Consider the following 21,630-nt stretch of genomic DNA (forward strand, 5'->3'; position numbering starts at 1 on the left):
AATGAGTAATTATGGCTTAGGACAATTTTTTTTTTTAATTGCAGGAAGCTTGCTAAAATCTTCAGTAGTCATATTGTCAATTCAGTGTGGCAGCCCCATTCCTGCCCCTAGACCAGAGTTTGTCTTTTGTGCCTCCTGACAGCTATACCAGAGTATGACCTTGGAAGCAATGCCAAGGCTAAAGCTTAAAGATAACAACCATAAAATGGTCTGTAAACAGGATTGTTGTCAATGTGCTTTTCTGACCTTCAAACCACCCTCTAGATATAAATAAGAATTGGGGGGAGGGGGGAGATAAATAAATAAATTCACACACACACACACACACACACACACACACACACACACACACAGGTTCGATAGCCAACTTGTAAATGAAGTCAGAAAGTTTGGCAGTCCCTATCAGTTTAAACCAGTAAGGAAACACAGGATTTTATTCCAAACACAGTAATTATCATCACTTATCTTAGGCACATGGCTATTTTCAACTGTAATGAACTAAAAAGCACTATTCGAAATACATGGTGACCAGTATCCTGCATGCAATGCCTAACGTTGTTGATCAGAGGTCAAACAACCGGTTCCATGTTAGCGGTCATTCCTGTCCCTAAAGTACTGGTACCTGTATGTATACATCTTACTTTCGTTTTTGATAATTGCCTTCTTCCACATTCTTAATCATTATTAATGAGAGGGGTGGAGGAGATAAAGAAAATAATGTGTGTTTAAAATTGGTTCCTACAAACGTACGGACACCAAGGGGGGAAACTGGCGGGGGGTGGTGGTGGGATGAATTGTGAGACTGGGATTGACAATGTATACACTAACGTGTATAAAACAAATAACTAATAAGAACTGCTGTATAAAAAATAAAATAAAATAAAATTTGTTCCTACTTCTGAGCAGAACTATGACAGGACAAAGAGGATTCGAACATTCATAGATTTTTTGTCAAAACAAAATTCTGTCTAATAATAGACTATATATCTATCATTTATTTATCTATAAATATCTATAAATGATAGATATATAGTCTAGTAAAATGCGGTAGAATTTGCAACAAGAGACACTGATTACACTGACATTTTAAGTTGTTTAAAATTAAAAAACAAAAGGGTCAAAGTCCAAAGATTTTGAATGCCAAAACATTTATCACAGCACCTCTTTAGCTCAAATTTCATAAGTAATAAATATTTTATTTTTAACTATTTTAATTTTCTTTTTAAACCGAGTTTATGTTTTGAACAGAAATTAGTAAAAAAAGAAAAACAAAAGTTGAAAAATATTAATTTAGCCAAGCAAATTTTTTTATTAATGTATAAAGTAAAATCTCCTAGCGTGCACATCAAATTTTATTAGTTTTCTTTTTCCTTTGAAATGTTAAAGGTACCATACACAGTTCTCAAAACTCATTCTGGCCTTAAAAATTCTGAACTATAACTCATGGCTTTTCCAGCATGTATCATAAATACATGCTCAATAGCTTCCAGATCATAAAATTACATTTAGCTCAGTGGGACACTCAAAAATGTTAAATACTCCAAAAAAAAAAAAAAATCATGTTGGAACTCTCCAATATGGAAGAACACACTAGAGAACGAAAATTAATTTTGCAAATAAGTTTCCTGTTGCACAGCAAATGCTTCAGGTTGACATGTTCACAAAACCAGAAGCTTGACATTATAGGTTTATCTCACAACTTACAACTGACCTTGTTAACAGTCTTGATATCAGGTAAGAAAAATAACCCCTGGAACAGATACGCATCAGGCTATAACATAAAGGATCTGGCATAAAAGGGGTTGGTCAAATCTCACATGGAGGTACACCAACTTATGAAGGCCATGGTGTTTCCAGAGGTGACCATCAGAGCACAAAGGTCTCTGAAGCTACCAGACCTGCTTGTGGAGCAGACCAGGAAATCCAAGAAGAAAAAGATCAGCAAAACTGAGCCTCATTCAGGCTCCTTATTGGAACCAATTTCCCCACTTGTTCCTAACCCACCTCAACAGTTCAGAAGGCCATGAAAAACTTTAGATACAGAATTTTAAAAGCTGGAAGGAAAAAGCTAGAGAACAGCCAGCTGAAGCTCTCACTGTCTAAAAAAAGAAACGGGGACTCAGAGAAGTTATGACAAATGCTCTATGGAGATTAGGATGACTAACCAGATCCCACAGTTATATCTCCCCACTTCAATGCCCAATTTCTGAGTGATGACATTTCCAAGTTCTCATTCTCCATCTAAGCAGGAAGCGCAGTTCACCTGGGTATAACTGGGTATAACTTCTGATATCCAGCCGTTCCTATATAATGACCCCCTCCCATGGGAAAGTATCTCCCAAGTTCTTGCTTGTCAAGTAGGACAAAGCCATTACACAATCTTGAATCACAACTTCTATTTATGTAACAGACGTTTGGTTCATTGATAAATACTACATAGTCTTAGGAATAATCAAGCGTAAAATGTTTGTTTTAAAATTGTCTTAGGGACTTCTCTGGTGGCGCACTGGTTAAGAATCCCCCTGCCAATGCAGGGGACATAGGTTCGAGCCCTGGTCCAGGAAGAGCCCACATGCCACGGAGCAACTAAGCCCATGCACCACAACTACTAAGCCTGCACTCTACAGCCTGCGAGCCACAACTACTGAGCCTGCATGCTGCAACTCCTGAAGCCTGTGCACCTAGAGCCCATGCTCCGCAACAAGAGAAGCCACCGCAATGAGAAGCCCGAGAGCACTTCAAGGAATAGCAGCCCCCGCTCACCGCAATTAGAGAAAGCCCGCACGCAGCAACGAAGACCCAACTCAGCCAAATATAAAAAATAAATAAATAAATTTATAAAATTATTTTAAATACAATGATCTCTTGTCTGATATAACTGGGATTATCTCCTTTATCTTATGAAAACATGCATAAGGGGTGAGGAGAAGGTAGATGGGGAGGAAGTGTAATCTTTTTTCAAGTTACAAAGACGTTATCTCCACCTGTGTTCTGAGGAACTAAGGAAAAGAGCTAAAAGAGAAGCAGCAAAACAGCAGCTCCCGTTTAATTTCTTTCACAGAATTTCACAAAAACCACCACGGTCACGTAGTTGTTCTACAGCCACCTACACCCCACAGTCAGCAGGGTCGGGACCCCCACTTCTGACCTTACTCCTTCCACCAAGGGCAAGTGTAGGAGAAAAACACAGGATACCAAGGCTGTGAGTCAGATGCCGTTCATTTTCCACAACAACAATAGAGAATGTGAGCGGCGCTTGCTCGACTCCAGGAAACCAACTGGAATCTGACACAATTTTCCAACATTTTAGAAAGTGCTACACGCTTCTTATTTTGAAGGTACAAAATACCCATCTACATTTTCATTTTCTTTCAAAGACACATAACTCCAAATGTTCATATCTCAAAACTAAAATTGTAAATAACGATCGCATCTGGCATCAGGAGCGAACTGCACAAGAGAGGGAGGGAACAGATGCGAGGAGGTGAGGGAGAGAGAGTAAAACACTTAGTCACCTGATTCCAAAAGATCTGCCATCTTACATCTTATCCAAATGTGCAAGATGAATCTTTTATGCTTACCTATCTAAATAGTTTACCTTAATTTTAAAGTAATATATATATATATATTCAAAGAAATTGCTAAAATTTGAAAACATTTTTACCTTAATCTTAAAGCAATATATATCCAAAGAAATGACTACAATTGGCACCATATATAATTAATGTGGCAATGTAAATATTAGCAGCTCCTTACATTTTTCCGTTTACAAACATAACTTCAATGGACTGGGTGGGTCAGCAGAACAATTGAGTCATTCCTGTGAAAAGTTCTCGGGTACCATCTACAATTTAGTTTCTGTAAAGTTCTCCCCTTAATTGTGAAATGGCCTCCTCAGGTAAACCATTTCCACAGATACATTTTTGAAAAATGTAGAAGATCATTTTTATCTCCTCTACAACTTTCCGTTAAGCAATTAAAATAGGAATCTAAGAATAGTCAGCACTAATCAGCAGTAAGTAATAAAGTTTATTAATTATTAAAACTGGCATCATTTTTAAAACTTCACCAAGTCTATATTATATCTTAACATCTTAGGCGTGAGTAAAAATATGCTAGCTTCATTAATATCACTACTAAAAATCGGACTTTGTTAACTGATCTCCATTTCTTTCCCTTTTTGGGGGGAAACTTTTGTCTTTGTTTTCTCTAATCCTTGTAATTGATATTATTGTTGTTAGTGTTATTGAGAAATAATACATTCAGCCCTCTTCTTGATATCATACGTGCATTGCTCAAAACAGCTTAACAACAGCAAAGTAAATAATGATATAATTGGGTTATAACCCAAAAACCAAAAGAAGTTATCTATGAGGCTCCACCTCCACAAGAGAAGCAATTAGAATAAAGAAATTAATGGCTCAGACTTCTGAAGAATTAAGTCCTTCTCTCCAAACCCCATCAGCAGAAAAAGCATGTTCTCTGAGAAGAATATTAATTTTCAAGGAAACTGCTTTAGTCCTCAAATTACAACTGAAAATTATAATTTTAGAAAATGTGATTCTGGGAAATTTCTGAGTGATTGCTGTTGACCCCACACACACACCTTAAAAAAAAATCTTAACAATCTGAATAAAGTGAAAAAGAAACAGCTGACGCACGAGGTCGTCAGGATAAAAACTGAAGACAAAGTGGGAGCTCCCAGTCCCGAAGATGCAGCGTGTCTAAAGCTGACGCATTTCTCAAACTCAGGCTTGTAGCAGTAAAGGGGGCCAACCTTAAACCAATATTTAACAAAATCAGTTGAACTTTTCACAGCACTCATTTTCAAAGCAAAAAACACATTTCAGGGAACAAACAGGTATGTCAGGAGGCTCATGGAGCCCAGTGGCTGAATCCTCGTTCCATAATTCTCATTATTGGTGCATTAACTGGCATCCAGTTCTCGGCACAAAATGTGGGTGGTACAACTTACATTGTACCTTCTTGTTTTGGAAAAAGGTTAGATTTACAGAAAAGATGGTACAGAGAGCTCCTGCATACTCTTTACCCAACTTTCTCCAATGCTGACATCTTCCATAACTTTGGTTTACCTGTGAAAATGAAGACATTAACATCGGTACGACACTGTTAACCGAACTACAGACTTATCTGCAAGTCATCAGTTTTTTCCACTAACATCCCTGTTTCGCGGCAGGATCCCGAACTGCATTTAGCTATCGTGTCTCCGCAGACTCCTCTGATCTGAGACTGTTTCTCAGTCTTCCCTGGTATTTTGCGACCATGACATTCTTTAAGAACGGTGGTCAAGTATTGTGTAGAACGTCCCTCAATTTTGGTTTGTCTGAAGGCTCCTCATGATTAAACCGGAGTCAAGAGTTTGGGGGAAAATTCCACTGAGGTCCCATCTCATTACACTACATCAGGGGCTCACACCATCACCATGAATTATCACTAGTGATAACTAACCTTGACCGCTGGGTTCAGGTCAGTTCACCACAGTTCCCCACTATAGAGTTAATGTTTTTCTCATTCCATTCTCTATTCTTTGGAAACAAATTACTAAAGGCAGCCAATCCTCGAGAGGAGGGGAATTAAGCTCCACCTTCTGGAGGGGGAAGTATAACATATATTATTTGGAATTCTCCTGCGAGGAAATTTGGACCTTTTCCCCATTTTATTTTTTATTCAATCACTTATTAGTATCACCGTAGTCTCGTGGATATTTATTCTGGTCTTTCGATTAAAATCCAATTATATCATTATTTACTTTGTTGTTGTTAAGCTGTTTTGAACAACACACATAAAATATCAGGAAGAGGGCTGAGTATATAATTTCACAATAACAATGATAAAAATATCAATCACAAGGATTGGAAAACACAAAGACAAAAGTTCCCCCAAAAAGGGGGAAAGAAATGGAGATCAGTTACCAAAATCAGATTATTAGTAGTGATATTAATGACACTAGCATATTTTCACTCAAGACTAAGATGTGAAGATATAATATGACTTGGTGAGGTTTTAAAAATTATTTTGGTTTTAATAATAAATGCTGGTTATTCTTATATTCCTATTTTAATTGCTTAACAGAAAGTTTTAGAGGTGATAGAAATGAGAAGGTTGTTATGAAATATTTTACAGTTTAAAATATTCAACTAAATGAACACTGGGCAATATATAAAGTCTGTAAGTATGTTGGAAAGCGGGTAGCATACTTAAGAGCACAGAATATGAAACAGGACAATTGAGATTCATAACACAACTTTATCTTTCAGCAGTTGGCTTAATTCTTAGGTGAATTATTTAAACTCTCTCAGGTTCTACCTCCTCACCAATAAACTGGGAAAGGCCACACTACTTACACTTCAGAAGGTGATTAAATGAGATACAACACATAACACAGCCAGCAAGAAGCAAGTACTCAGATCAACTTGGCTATCATTACACGAAAATACCAAAACCTCAGAAACAGTACAGTTTGGAGATGGGACAGATGGAAACCATTTTTATCCCCACCCTGTAAAAAACACTGCCCCAAAGGCAGTGCAGCACACGATGGCAACTAGAACACATGCAACTTAAAACAGAGCTGCCCCAGCAGCTGGAAAGCAAACACCAGGTACCTCAGTCCCAGCACCTCACTAGGCTCTTCTCTTTAATAACAGGACATGACTTCATGACCCAAAGTAGGTACGTTTATAAGCTAAAGTATTAAAAATTAAAAATAGACACCAACTTAGAAAGATGAAATGAGGCCAAAATATTTTTCAGTGTCTAAAGAATACGTGAATTTTTGTTCAATATAATTTAATCAGTGCCAGTTCCTGGTCTCCTCTCCCAAATCAAGAAAAACGGGTGCAACATCTTCACTTCCCTCTGTGTGATGTGTAACTTCGAGGCTGCTCAACAAGGATTCTGACATTGCTTCGGATTCATATTCCTGGAATGGTTTGTGAACTCTAAAAATACCACACCCAGGCTTAAACATTTTCTCAATAGCACTTCAGGATTTCATAACTTGGAACACAAATTATAATATTTAAAGTATGTGAAGGGGGATTATATTCCTAAATGTGGCACAGAAATAGATGAGTCTCAGTTATTAACAGCTCAGGCTAGGGCAGCTTGGCACTTGAGGTTAGCCTATTTTAAAAATGAGTAGAACTATCACTTACTGAACAAAAATGCAGTGCATTCAAATTGAGATCTTTTAATATGCAAAACAGAGGGGTGAAATTTATAGTTTCAGAGGCCTTTTACGAGAAGTACAAATGTTGTAACAGGATAGCCTAAGACCTGGGTCTCAGCTGGATTTCCCTTGAAGCAAATACCCCAGAAAATTAAACACAGCTATAGGGCTCTCACAAAGGAAACGTAGTTTTAAAAAACTTCTTAGTCCATCCTTTGAGGTTTTAGATGGTTATTTTAACTAGCTGGAAGCTATGGTTGGCCCATAAAAAACCAAAAGATAGACACCTTTTTTTTTTAATAGCAAGCTGGTCAAATGGACTAATTCAAAAATAAAAAATTTACCACTCTGACTCACCTTCTACATTAGAAAGAAAAAATGAGAAGAAGCAGACCAAGAAGCCAAAGGTTTGAGAAGAGGATGAGAAAGCAAAAAATAGGTAAATTTAGAATATCACTTTATTTACTTATTTTTTAATGTCTGCACATAATTTACTTGATCAAGATTATAAGCTTTGGGCTTCCCTGGTGGCGCAGTGGTTGAGAGTCCGCCTGCCAATGCAGGGGACACGGGTTCGTGCCCCGGTCCGGGAAAATCCCACATGCCGCGGAGCGGCTGGGCCCGTGAGCCATGGCCGCTGAGCCTGCGCGTCCGGAGCCTGTGCTCCGCAACGGGAGAGGCCACAACAGTGAGAGGCCCACATACCACAAAAAAAAAAAGAAAAAAAATTCTAAAGAGAGCAAATATCCATTCCTTTTTTTTTTTAATTGAGGCATAGCTGATTTACAGTGTTGTGTTAGTTTCAGGTGTACAGCAAAGTAATTCAGTTATATATATATAATGTATATAGAATACCATTTTACAATGAATGAACAAACGAATGAATGAATGAGCCAGTAAGCAGCTATTTTAAAGAGCCACGTGGAGCAGGATTCAAATGTCATTGCTATTGTATTGTCTGTGTATCAACTGCAAAAGTTTTCTCGCTCTCAGTAAAACAGGGAGCAGACATTTTCTGGAGGCTTCTTGTGCCTGATTGGTGACCCTAATGCTGGGAATTCAGTGTCCTGACTTTACATATCTAAATGCACTTGAACTAAGATTGGAGGGGAGGTGGGATGTGCCAAGTAACAGTAAACAGAAACAGTGCTTTTATCATAGCTTCTACCTAGAAAAATATTTCCTGTTCTAGTCTTGTATTGATAACATAGGATCCAATATCTCAGTGGGGTGTTGTAATACTTTAAAAAGAAACTAAAATTAATAGCTTTTCATTTAAAAATTTGGGCTAAGTGTGAAAAGAAGTGAAGTGTCACAAAACCAAATATGCTAAATGTTCCAGATTCTATTCTAAGATAGAAAAGATAGCCCCAAACGAAGACATATCAAAATAACGATTATATTCCTATTTGCCATCTCTTGACAGACAAAGATACCTTCCGCTTCCCGCTGGACCCAAGTTCTTTAAAAAAGACTGTGCCCCGGAATCAACAGAGAAGCTTTAAAGAAAAACACACAAACGTCCTGAACTGGGTAAATGAATCTATTGGTGTAAGTTTGTTTCATCTTTTAAATGTCCACAGGTAATTCTGATACACAGCCAAATGGAACTATTAAACTATTCAATAAGACAGTAAGTTCTGGAACTCAGAAACAGTACCAGTTGCTTCTTGGTGCTCTGCATCCTACCCCTCACCCCCCAGCCCACCCCATCTAGGACTTCTCACAGAGCTCTTTATACATCATAAGTACTTTTCACTTTATTATTCATGAATTTATGGGAAGCAATTATCAATAGCTTTAAAAATGTTTGTTTCCTTGGTCAAGTAAATCTACTTAAGGAATCTACTCTAAGAAAATAATCAGAGATGTCAACATAAATTGGTATATAAGGATATTCTCTGAAGAGTACTTGTAAAGGTTACTTATAAGAGCAAAATAAGAAAAAAAAAGCTAAAGTATAAATATGTTAAGCAACAAGAAAAATCACCAAATAAAGTTAATAAACAACTCCAAAAAATCATTACATAATAGAACCTTGTGCAAAGTATCGATATTTACAAGACAAAGGAAAATGCTCTCAGTATAACATAGATTAGGGAAAAAGGCAGGAAATTAAACTGTACTGATTGGATGACTCCCCATTGGTATCAAGGACAGCCACCATCTGTGTAGAGCTATACTATGCTCCACAGAAGTCCTCAAATTCATACACCAAATGTCAACGCTCATCATCAAGACCCCAAATGACCTATCTGCTTCTTTATATTTTTCATTTCTTTAGAAAATGCAAAGAGCAAGAAATACTATTATCGGGGAAAAAAAAAACTGTTTGGGGACTCAAAATACACCACAAGAAAGATTTGTAAAAATCATTTTCTAAAGTTAGAAGGAAGATCTCACATTGCTTTGAATGTAATGGAAAGAGAGGTGACAAAGACATAATTAAGACAGCACCTCTTCCAAGAGTTTGCATGCATCAAGGGTATTGGAAAGATATCAAATGTGACAAGCAACTAAATCAAACAGAGATAATAAACCCAGAGGGTCAGAAACATCCAGAGATGTTCTTAAACATCTCTTTAAGAAATGGGCAAAAAAAATTTTTTTAACCTAATGATGCCAAGGAAATATGTTCTCTTACCACTTTCCTCCCCTTCCCTGATCAGGTAAGAATCTCCCTTGGAAACTAGTCAAAATATGATTTTATGGTAATTCTACCCATGTTAATTGGGGGGCAACATAACTTAGAAAAACAACACCTCTTATTATTTACGGGAAGGAACAACAGCTTACAACCACTGCCCAGCGAACAGAACAGAGACCTGATTCCTAAAACCCCATGGCACACTGATTCTGATAAGTGCCTCATTACAGTGGAATGAATCAAACCCTGTCCACATCCTTGGTGGCCTCTTCATTCACAGGTACATGGACCTAGTAAGGATGGCTAAGAGCTGGCAGAATGACTTGAGAATTCACACTGACTGAAATACTCTTTCCCAAGATGAAGTATTAATATGCACACACAAAATCTCAAATGAAAATACATCTTCTAGCAAGATACTTTCCACCCAAATTGTGAGCAAAATGGTCTCGAAGAGTTGAAAAGGGCAGTCAGCCACAAAGAGCTGCGTAACAGGAATAAGCCAATGTTCCAAAGAACCCTGAAAAAAAGCCAAGATTCTCATCCCCTCTATGCCTCACTGCCAGATAAAACTATGACAGAATTTAAGAAATCCAGAAGCCCGTGAAACCCTTGGTCTCTTCGAGCCCTCACCTGGCTTAGCAGCATCAAAATCTGTGAACTTTGCCCTCTAAACCTGACAGTGGGATGAAACAGTATTACTGTTTTAACTGGGAAGACTCCACCTCTCATCTGTGGTTTTGAAACACAAGGGAAAGTTCAACGTGGCTGTGTTCTCACACACGACAAAGGAACTGCCTGGTTCAGAAATAGAGATTTTAACTGATTGGTGACATTACACTAAAACTGTTTTGCTTATTTAACTTGGAAGAATAGAAGCTACTTACGTATGCAGATGAGTTATACAAGAACACCAATCTATTTTAACCATTAGAGATCAATGAATCACAGGACTGTGAACCCTTAACTAATTGATTTCCGTGTTTTTATACAGAAAACCTAAACCTCTACATGCTGATAAGAATTTATAACATCTTGAAATTGCCCAGCATAGGTAAACTCTCATGGACGCAACAGAAGTAAATAAATTTAATACTGATAAGCAAGTATGCTTTCCTCCAAGCATCCTTTCTTAATATTGAAGACATTGGAAGTTGTTTTATAACTGAAAATAAGACAGACTAAAATACAAACAGCTTAAAAATCTAGACTAGGAAACTTAGTAAGTAGGTATTTGAAAAGTAAAGCCAAAGATAATTCAAAAGACAAATTCATTACACATTACCTTTTATGTGTGTCGTACGTGAATACGATTTCATCGAGAGATATGTGTGTGAATCAAGGTCTCTGCCATGGGAAAGTGTAGGCATCTGGCTACGTTAAATACCACTCTCAATAGGGAAAAAGCTTGTTGGGTAAAGTAACCATTTTTAAAACAAAATTATATTCAAGTTTGTCTTACAGTGCTGATACTTATAATGTGAAAAAACATAGTATAAATGTCCAACAATAAGAGAATGATAAAGTATACTCTACCCTGGAATACTTTGTGTTCATTAAAAATATTTTCTAACAAAACTCACACCAGGGGAAATCCCTATGAGATGAAAAAACTGTAGAAATAATCAGGATGCAAATATGTAGACAAAGAATGACTCCGACTTTGTGTGCGTGTGTGTGTGTGTGTTTGCGTGTTCACTTATATCTTAGTACTGGTTGTTGATGAGTTTGGAATTATGGATAATGTAATTTTGTTCTATTCTACTAGTTGCCCAATTTTTTACAATGACAGACACATGTTATTTAAAAAAGAACGAATGAGGGACTTCCCTGGCTATCCAGTGGTTACGACTCCATGCTTCCACTGCAGGGGGCGCAGGTTCAATCTCTGGTTGAGGAACTAAGATCCCACATGCCTCATGGCACGGCCAAAAAATAAAACAAAATAAAAGAGAATGGCAGTGAGGTGGACATGGTTAACTGGCCATAAGCATCTCCATCCTCTCCAGGCAGCTCCCCTGGGCTGCAGAGCCTGGAAGGCTAAAGTCCGTTTCCCAGACACCCCTAGACATAAGGATCTGGAGCAAACTGCATTCTGCCCATTTGGATTCAACAGCCTGAGATTTTAATGATAATTGTGAAATAGGGGATTTTCTTGGGCTGTTATTAGTGGCAAGCCGTGGAGATGACGGCGTTTTCTAGGGTGTTCCTGGGTTCAGGCCCAGCTCCACAGGTGACAGGCGGCAAGGTGAGCACAGGTGGAGACAGTGCTAACATCTACTGGGCCAATGCAGGCAGCAGGACGCCAGGTCCTGCACCTCTGCCCCCTCCCCGGGCCAGCTAGACACGCTGTACTGCATTGTCCAGAAAGCCCTGGGGGCCCAGCCTATGGCCTGCTCTTCTAGCCCTTCCAATAATTTTCTGAAAAACAAATTCTCAACATTAAGTCCTTTTATGTTGAAAATAGCTCCTGTGGTTCTGTTTGCTGTAACTGAAGCTGATTCATACAGCCAAGATGTTGAATGAGTTAAAAAGAAAACTTTGATTACCTCAGTGACTCCTGACCCCCTATCCTTCAACTAAGCAAAAACCTTTTTTTAAAGTAATAAATTTTTTTAAACTACCAACTTGACTTGTTATATATTTGTGAATATCCATGGAAATCAGGTCTATTCGATTACAAATTAAAGGTCACGAGGCCTATTCAGAAACCAGATTCTTTGAATAGAATCTACTGCATGATAAAGCATTCTAAATTTTCAGGCTAATCTCAATGAGAAGAAACTCATCACATATCTAATAAAATATAACAGAAGAGTTAAACCCCTCATCCAAAAAATCAGACTATAGTACATTGTATTTTCTTGGTAGATTCTTCTCAGTTTAAACTTACATATTCTCTTCTTTTTTTTTTTTCTTTACTTGAACTGGTACGAAGAAGAGTTTGTTGAAATGTGAAACCAAGATAAAAGAAATATTTAAAACAGGTATTTTGACATAGATGCAAAGGATAAATCAAGCAAATCTCAAACTACATTGATTTTTACTATTAATATGTGATTAATATATTTCCACACTTCTCGATATGTATGGTGCTCAATTACTGGCTGCACTGAAAAATGTTTATTAATTCATTCAACAGATGTTTGCTGAGACTCTATTTTATAGATTCAGCGTGAAAATGACAAGCACAGCTTAAAGCTCATTGGGTAAAAGGTTAGAGGTATAACAGAACGGGATGGTACGGCTTCTGTAGGAATATATGACAAGGAGCATTAACACAAATTGGAAAAAAGGTAGACTAAATAGACTAAAATAAACTTATTTATTTAGACTAAATAAATTAGGTCATGGACAAATTAAATTTGGTCAAAGGAGAGAATATTATTAAGACTAGACAGTACACTTCCATTTCGTTTCAATTGAGTAGAGAGAGCAAATGACCATGGATGGCGTCCACTTTCATCCTTAACGGTTCACATGCTGTGATTTCTTCAATGTACCTCAGGGGCCAACACGAATATGTGTTTATACATGCACAAAAGATCCCTGTAAGGACATGCACAAAGCTCATAATGGGGTTTCCCAGGAAGAGACATGGGGTGACCAGCAGACTTAGGACTTAGGAGAGGGCCCTTGGGTGTACAAACTTCGTGTTAAAAGGTTTCATTTTTCATCATAGGAACATATTATCCATTCCAAAAATGGATACATAAATAGATACACAATATATAGCAAGGATTTAATCAGAAAATTCAAGGGCAATACAAAATAAGTTATCTGAACTTTGGTGTGAAGGTCACAGAGGATGTAGCAGGGATGCCATGGAAGCAAAGACCTGGTCCATGGCTGACTCCCATCACTGATAGAAAGACGACAGGAACTAGAAGCAGTTACCTTCCTGTCACAAGCTGCAGGGCTGCCGGCGGTGTTTTGTTTGAGGAAGCCAGCGGTTGTCGACCAGCGCGTGGGGTTTTTCCGTGAAGGTTCTTCAGAGGAGAAGTTATTATCACTGACAGACGTGGAGAGGCCAATTAAGGCTGGGTCACTGCTTCGTCGGACGTGAAGAGGCATATCTACAACACAAAGCAGCGTTATTAAAGATAACCTAACGTCTGAAAACTACATATTAGGATAAAGGTAGTTAAAGCAAAAGATTAAAGAATAGAATAACACTTTAAGGTGACAGTGAGCCAGCCTCCTAAATAGAAATTCCCTTAGTCCCTTTAAAAACGTCACTGCGAAAGAAATATGGTACCTACAGGATATCTGGAGTGAGAAGGCCGGTATGGCATCTGCACTTCACCCTGGTCACCTGTGTGGCTCTGGGCAAGTGGCCTCCCTGTCTTCTGCCTGTGGCCCTTCCTACACAAACAGCAATAAAACAGTACTTCTCTCCTAAGGGTACTGGGAGGACTGACTGAGCTAAAGTGCGTAAGACAGTGTCTGACACACGGTGTGCACTCAATAGAGAGTGACGATAATCACCACTGCTGTTCTTATCATCCTGATATTGGTTTGGCTTGGCTATTAAAGAAATCTGTTAAATAAAATATTTCCTTTGTTTAACAAAGTATTATCAGAAAGTACAGAGCACAGACATGTTTCTTATCCTTAAGAAAACGGAAATCTTAAGAGTAGTACACCAATACGCAGGTAGTGTCTGCCGTATACTCACATACACAATTACATAAAAGATGGTGTTTTAGCAACTGTATTCAAATGAAAGAGGAGTGTGTTTGCAATGACTCTAACAAAATCAACAACAACAGGCTAAAATTTGTAATGGCAGCACTGAGAACATCCTAGCAGATGTGATCACTGTTACAGACAAGGAACAGAACTACAAAACCAGAGAGAAGAATAAAGGCACATGAGTCTGTAGCACTGAGAATCAGAACCAAAAGCCCCACACATCAACAGAGTGAAAAGCATAATAAACATAAGACAAAAATTTTAGATGAAATTACACTTAGAGTAATCTTTTCAAAAACTAGGATACAAGTTAAGTATTTATAAAAACCTCTAACAAAGCAGCTTTAGCAGTGAAGGAGTAAATTCATCATTTACCATGAGAAACATTTTTGGAATATTGACGCATTTGCTCAGTGGTGTGCCTACGGAGAACCTTGAGGATATGAAACTAAAGATAGACTATTAACATACATTGAATGTTATATTTAAACCATTGTCAAGCCAATATGTTAAAGCAAATTAGAAACAACCAGAGAAAACAGAAGCATATGAATCATAATAATATTGCATTTAATGTTTGCTTCCAATAAAGGATTTGATAACCAAGAAAGAGCCTGAATAACACTACCAGAGAAAAAAATATACTGAACATTTAATATTGTTGGTGGTTATCTTAACTTGCTGAGAGAAACACATACATGAAAATTATGGGGAAGAATAATTTTCAATTTTCAGTGTGTAAAAAGTGTGTGTAAAAACTTGTGACAGCTCTTGCTGCTTATAATTTGCACCAAAAAAATAAAAATAAAACACAACAAAGAACTATACAGTCACTCTCAAAACAAGTTCACAAAAATGTACATCTAAGGAACTATGTATGTTAATAGTACAATGCTCTTACCATAAAAAAGTTCCCTCTCAATTAACAAAATTGTTCCCAGATTCAAAAATCAAAACTGTAAGCAGAAAAGCAATAAAGTGGGGAGGAGGAAGAATAAAATACTTCTGGGAAATTACAATAATGCTCCTTAGATATGAGCTCTGTTGCTTTCCAATTAACAGGGTCGCTGATTACTCAGTTGTTAAGGAATTCTGTAGTATCCCTCAAGTTGTGTGTGTGTGTGTGTGTGTATTAAGTCTAAAAGAAGCACTATTAGTTCACAAAAGGCCTTTTAAAATGGTACAGAGGTAATGACTGAAAGCAGTACCCACAATAATAAAATAACCACATGAAAGTCCATTTCAACCCCCAAATAAATTCAGGGACTATAAATTTCACCAAATTCACTTGGACACAATAAAACAGCTTACTCAACTTGTTTTTGAAAATTTCCCCAAGAGAAATACATTGCAGACATGATTCAGATTAGATGAATTAGGATCATCATCTTCTGAAGGGACATGATCTCTGTGTTAATCTGTTAGTCTGAAACAGACACAAATAATTAGCACTCTACCTCTTTGTATCTGTAACTCTCAAAATTCTAGATGCAGGGAAAGAAAGAGGATTCGAGGCCAGGGGGGTCACAGCAGGACTGCAGACCCTCGGGTTGCACCTTCTGGGGAGACGCTGGGGCACAGCCCCCAGGCAGCATCTACATCAACCACACTGTAAAGGATGTCCCAGGAGACGTGCTACTAGGCAGCCCTTCCTACGAGTTGCTCACAATTCATTCCACTTCTTGTTTTCATTTTAGTGATACCGATAAAAGAAATGAATGTAAGGACAGTCTGGATCTTTCATTTGCACCATCCTGTAACTGAGTACCCCCATGCAGTTTCAGACCCCATGGTTACAGTGGTGAGCACAGTCAAATTCAGGAAGGTGTCCTAGATCTGATTACCAGGCGAATGAGAAAAGAACAGAACTCATTTTAAAAAGTAAACAACGTGTTCTCAACAAAGGAACGCCAAGTGACATCATGATGAACTTGAAGTTAAGGTTTTCTTGCAATTGTTCAGCTGCAAGAACAGAGTATCAGAGTGCACACGGGCAGCAAAACTGGGTCCAAATATAAAGACCCTGTAACACACCACGTGTCCATGCCCATACTGCCTACGATTTAGACACGGTGTCTCACACTGATGGTGAAAATCTACATTTTTATTGGTTTATAATTTCTTCTTCGTTTTATGGTTGTGTGAAAATTATGTCATTTTCATCCAGTTTATACACACACACGCGCACACACACACACACACACACAGATTAAATAACATTAAAAAACCAGTGACTTGAAAGGATCTAAATCTTTTTTTGTTTTTAACGTTAGTCCCAATGGAGGAACACGCAACTTGCTTCACAGATGAGTAAGCGGAGGTTCGGAGAGGTGACAGGAGGAGTGCAGGGACACTTTCCTGTCCAGAACTTGAGGCGCCTGGGTCAGTGCTCCATCACCACTCAAATCATGAAATTAATTCTATTATTCAACCATTCATTGGAAAACAAACTCCACTTCTAGCTACTTGCAGATATAAACATTAGTCTCAATTTTGTAAAAGGGAAGAATTTTGTTGTTTTCACAGTAAAATTACTTACACCTAGAAATCAAACACCGATTTTAACTAATAGCATCATTAGGTCTGGGAGAGTTAAAGAACTATTACATCAGCTATACATACAGACGGAAACAACTGGAGCCCCAATTTCAAAAATGCTAAAATAGGAGAAGGAAAGAAAAAACCTCTACTGGTTCAATAGAGGAAGTATGATGTATAAGATGACATAGCATGCCCCAAGCGAGACCCGCCTACACCGGTATTTCTCAACTCTGACCTCAGGACCCTTTCACACATTCTAAAAATTACTGAGGACCCCCAAGAGCTTTTGTTTATGTGGGTTATAGCTAGGGATATTTACCATACTGGAAGTGAAAGTGAAAAAAAATTTAATATTTATTTATTCATTTTTAAGTTAACAATAATAAACCTATTACGTGTTAACATAAACAACAGGATTTTGTGAAAACAATTTTACAAAATAAAGCATATGTAGTGGGGTAGCAGCACTTTTTCATATTTTGCTTGGTAGCAGACATCTGGGTTCTCACTGCTGCTTCTGCATTCAACCTGCTGCGATATGACCTAGTATACGAAGAGAAAACTAGCTCCACAAATATTTAGCTGGGAGAGGAAATCAAATGTTAGTAATCTTTTCAGATAACTGTAAATCTTCTTCTTTGATAGCACACCAAAACTTGAGAAATTAGTTTCTCAAAGGTCAGCTACAATATGGAATGTAAACTTCCCGTTCTCTGTTACATTTGTCTGTCTTACACCTGGAATGGATCTTTCACCCATGACAAATTTTGTAACATTAGTTATTTGGAATATATTATTAATTGGGTTTTGCCAATCTTCTGAATGTTGATATATTTCTTTATATCAGAAAATCACATATGTGAATATCATTACCAATTCCATCAGAAAAATCATTAAGTACTGGGAAGTTGTCATGCTCACAGTGGGATATAAGTTTTTCCAAAATCTAATTCTACTAGAAAGCTTGAATGTTATCTTTGGCAACAAATATTGTCAGTCATTTGCCATGTAGTGACAGGCTCACTTCATCCATTTTCTAGAAACCCTGCCAGACACCAAAGTCTGAATAAGCACAGTTTTTCCAGCCTCCTTTCAAACAAAAATAGTGTTCCGCTAAAAATGGTTACCTCAGCTTACAACTCAAATTATCACATGAAAGTTTTTCTCAATAAACCACTGATCTTCAATATGTACAAGTACTTTATGCCTACCATCTATGCTATCACACAAAATATTAAATTGTGTACTCAAGGGTCAGGATTTTTTTTAAGTCATCATTTTGCTGCTTCGTCAAGAACAGTAGATAAAATGGCTTTTTTCCTTAAACTGCGGGTGAGTTGGGTGAAGAATACATTTGGTGCTGCCATCTCACTTTGTGCCAAGGAGCCTGCCTCTTACCCATCAGTGTCTGGGCACCACTGGTGCAGATGTCAACCCAGTGAACAACACAAAATGTTTCTGGAACATAATGAAAAGAGTTTTGCCTAACAGTCTCCCTGAAATGGCCTTATTGATGTGAAGGAACCATAGACCACACACATTAAGAACCACTGGCCTGAACGCATAATCCTGGCACGTTGGTTCACCTCACTGGACCTCAGTCTCCCCATCTATAAAACCAGAGGCTGCACTAATGGGGACAGAAGATCCTTTTGATGCTAAAAATTGTGTGATTCCACATTGGATACACTTCTATACTAGTATTCATCCACCAAACCTCATCCTAACAGAACTTAAAACAATTTATGAAAATGTACTAGAAAAAAATAGAACAGCATTTCAAAATAGTATCAACAGGAATTACCAGTTGCCTCTAAATAAGTGAAAGTATTACAAGCAACAAAGGAGGATGAAGATGCAGAGAGTCGTGGGGAACAGTGCAGAAGTAGCCACAACTGGCGTGAGGTCTTTGGATGAACCGAACTTGATTCTAAGGAAAGAGATTCTTCCAAACGTCTGGTCTTATCAACAAAAAGAAGCACGCAACACAACTGCCTGATTCATCTGACAAGCTCCCCACCTCTCACTGTACTGATAAAGCATAATATTGCAGAAAGAATGCAATTTTGTCTTGGCCTCAGAGAAATAAAATACAAATATGGCCTTTTTGCCTATAATTTGCTCCATATTTCTGGGGCTCGCAGCCTATTTCAGCATTACTAATAATCTGATGTAATTTGTGTTCTTCAGAGCAATTAGAAATAATGGGAGCTTCTCATTTCAGGTAATTTGGTCATTATTATTACGATTCCTCACCCTCCATTTTAGAAAAATCAATGCCTTTCAAAACATGATAGTAAAACTTTCTCTCCTCATAATCTTCTGAGTTATTTAATATATATATTTTCAAAGTATAGCCTCTGAAATATTAACAAGAAAATTCAAAGATGAGGATCTTCAATAATTAAGCTACTGGATGAAGCACACGGGGGGGTGGGCGCGATGTCACCGGGTCCCGGATAGCTGTTTGATGTGTGCCTTCCTTTGAAGAGTGGATAAAACAGCAATAAACCCTCATCACAAGATCTCAAATTCTCTGTGGCACTAATGCACTGTAAATATTGATTTGCTTCTCTAGATTAGGTGCCTTTTAAATAAGTGGGAAAATGGAACATCTAATAATGAATTAGAACAAATACTAAAAGGGCAGATACATACTTTTTTTTTTTTTTTGCGGTACACAGGCCTCTCACTGCTGTGGCCTCTCCCATTGCAGAGCACAGGCTCTGGACGCACAGACTCAGCAGCCATGGCTCACGGGCCCAGCCGCTCCGCGGCATGTGGGATCTTCCCGGACCGGGGCACGAACCCATGTCCCCTGCATCATCAGGCGGACTCTCAACCACTGTGCCACCAGGGAAGCCCCAGATACATACATTTTTAACGGTTACACATTGCGCCCCTACACCTAATCAACTTTCCCAATGTTTCTCTTCTTTTATTCTTCAAGTGATTTTTAAATTATTTACCCACTCAAGGCAATGAAGAAACCTTTTCCATAAGACAGGCAGCAGTCATCAAGGTATTTAACCAAATCTAAAAATAATATGTATGCAGTGACACAAGTTCTATTAGAACATACGATGCAAACGGCATAATTACTCTTCATGCAAAATGAAGACCGTCTCCCCCATCTTTGGGGCAATTACACATTTCCTAAAGACACATCTCACAGTGAGAAGGACCAAGTTATTAACACATGCCACAGGGAGAAAAATCTGGCATCAGGATTGCAAAGTCCACCTTCCAATATAAGTTGCCCCTTTTTATCAAGGTATTTATCAGTATCTCACTTACTGAGATAAAATCCTTGGAAGAAATCTAGGGAAGGCAAGGCAGGAAATAAGCTTGAAAAAACAATGAATGGGGCTTCCCTGGTGGCGCAATGGTTGAGAGTTCGCCTGCCGATGCGGGGGACGCGGGTTCGTGCCCCGGTCTGGGAGGATCCCACATGCCGCGGAGCGGCTGGGCCCGTGAGCCATGGCCGCTGAGCCTGTGCGTCCGGAGTCTGTGCTCCACAACGGGAGAGGCCACAACAGTGAGAGGCCCGCATACAGCGCAAAAAAAAAAAAAACAAACGAATGACTCAGAGAGAAGGATATAAAGTGACTTTATCACCCTGTTATTATATATACATTATATCTATACAAGCAATAAATAAAGAATACTATAGTTGGAAGGCGCCTTAGAGATAAATTGAAATACCACATTTACAGATAAGTGCACTGAGGCCTGGACAGAGACTGTAGGGCTGGGTCAAAGGTCACACTGCTCCTCTGTGACCCAGCTGTCCCTGGAGTGCCTGTCAATAGACTCTTCATCCGTGCCATTTGGAGCTGACCGCACTGCTGTCCAGGAAGCACTAAGACGTGTCAAAGCCACAATATGCTTCCACTTCACTAGAGATAACAGGTGATTCCCCGGAAAGACTGAGTTTAAAACCCACTTCTATAGATAAGAGGATGCGTTCACTGGTCCCACTGAATCTTAGACACATATGAGGAGGGAAAAGAGAGAAAAGAGAGTCAAGGGGAAAATATACATGCAACGTTCTAATGTCATATGAACATTTACAAAATAAAACCAAGAATGTTTCTGAGGCATACGAAACTGGCATCATTAGAATTCTTTCTCATGCTGAAACCAGTAACACAGCCACCCTGATCAGGAGTCCTCCAAATACGCATACGAGTACAAGTAAAAGCGGGCGTATGTGAATAAGATAACAGGTTGTTTCAGTGTTGCGCTGATCTAATACTACAGTGTTTCAAAATCTTACCAGTAAGGGAAATACACAAAGGATCCCTCTATATTGTTCCTTACAACTGCATGGGATTCTACAGTTATCTCAATTTAAAATAGTAAATAAAAGCCCTCCAAAGAATTAAACAGAAGGTCCCAGGCGAGATGTCTCGAGGTCAAGGCCTGCAGCCACCGGGACGGAAGGCATCTCTCTAACCCTGTCTCCTAGAACAGTCTCCTCCCGCCGCACCCATCCTGGCGCCCTGCTGCCCATCCACACCGACGGCTCCTCCAATATGCTCCACACTCGGAT

General features: G+C 38.5%; 1 protein-coding gene across 21 annotated transcripts in view; it reads right to left on the reverse strand.

The window, feature by feature from the left end:
• PARD3 (par-3 family cell polarity regulator) overlaps positions 1–21,630 on the reverse strand; it is a 639,757-nt gene that overhangs the window by 339,168 nt on the left and 278,959 nt on the right. For all 21 annotated transcript variants that reach the window (XM_060293163.2, XM_060293165.2, XM_060293169.2 and 18 more), the window contains exon 4: positions 13,737–13,915. In XM_060293163.2, coding sequence (XP_060149146.1) covers positions 13,737–13,915 — 179 coding nt within the window. The remainder of the gene's footprint in view (positions 1–13,736; positions 13,916–21,630) is intronic.

Source organism: Globicephala melas, chromosome 2, assembly GCF_963455315.2.
Source record: "Globicephala melas chromosome 2, mGloMel1.2, whole genome shotgun sequence".
Taxonomy (NCBI): Eukaryota; Metazoa; Chordata; class Mammalia; order Artiodactyla; family Delphinidae; genus Globicephala; species Globicephala melas.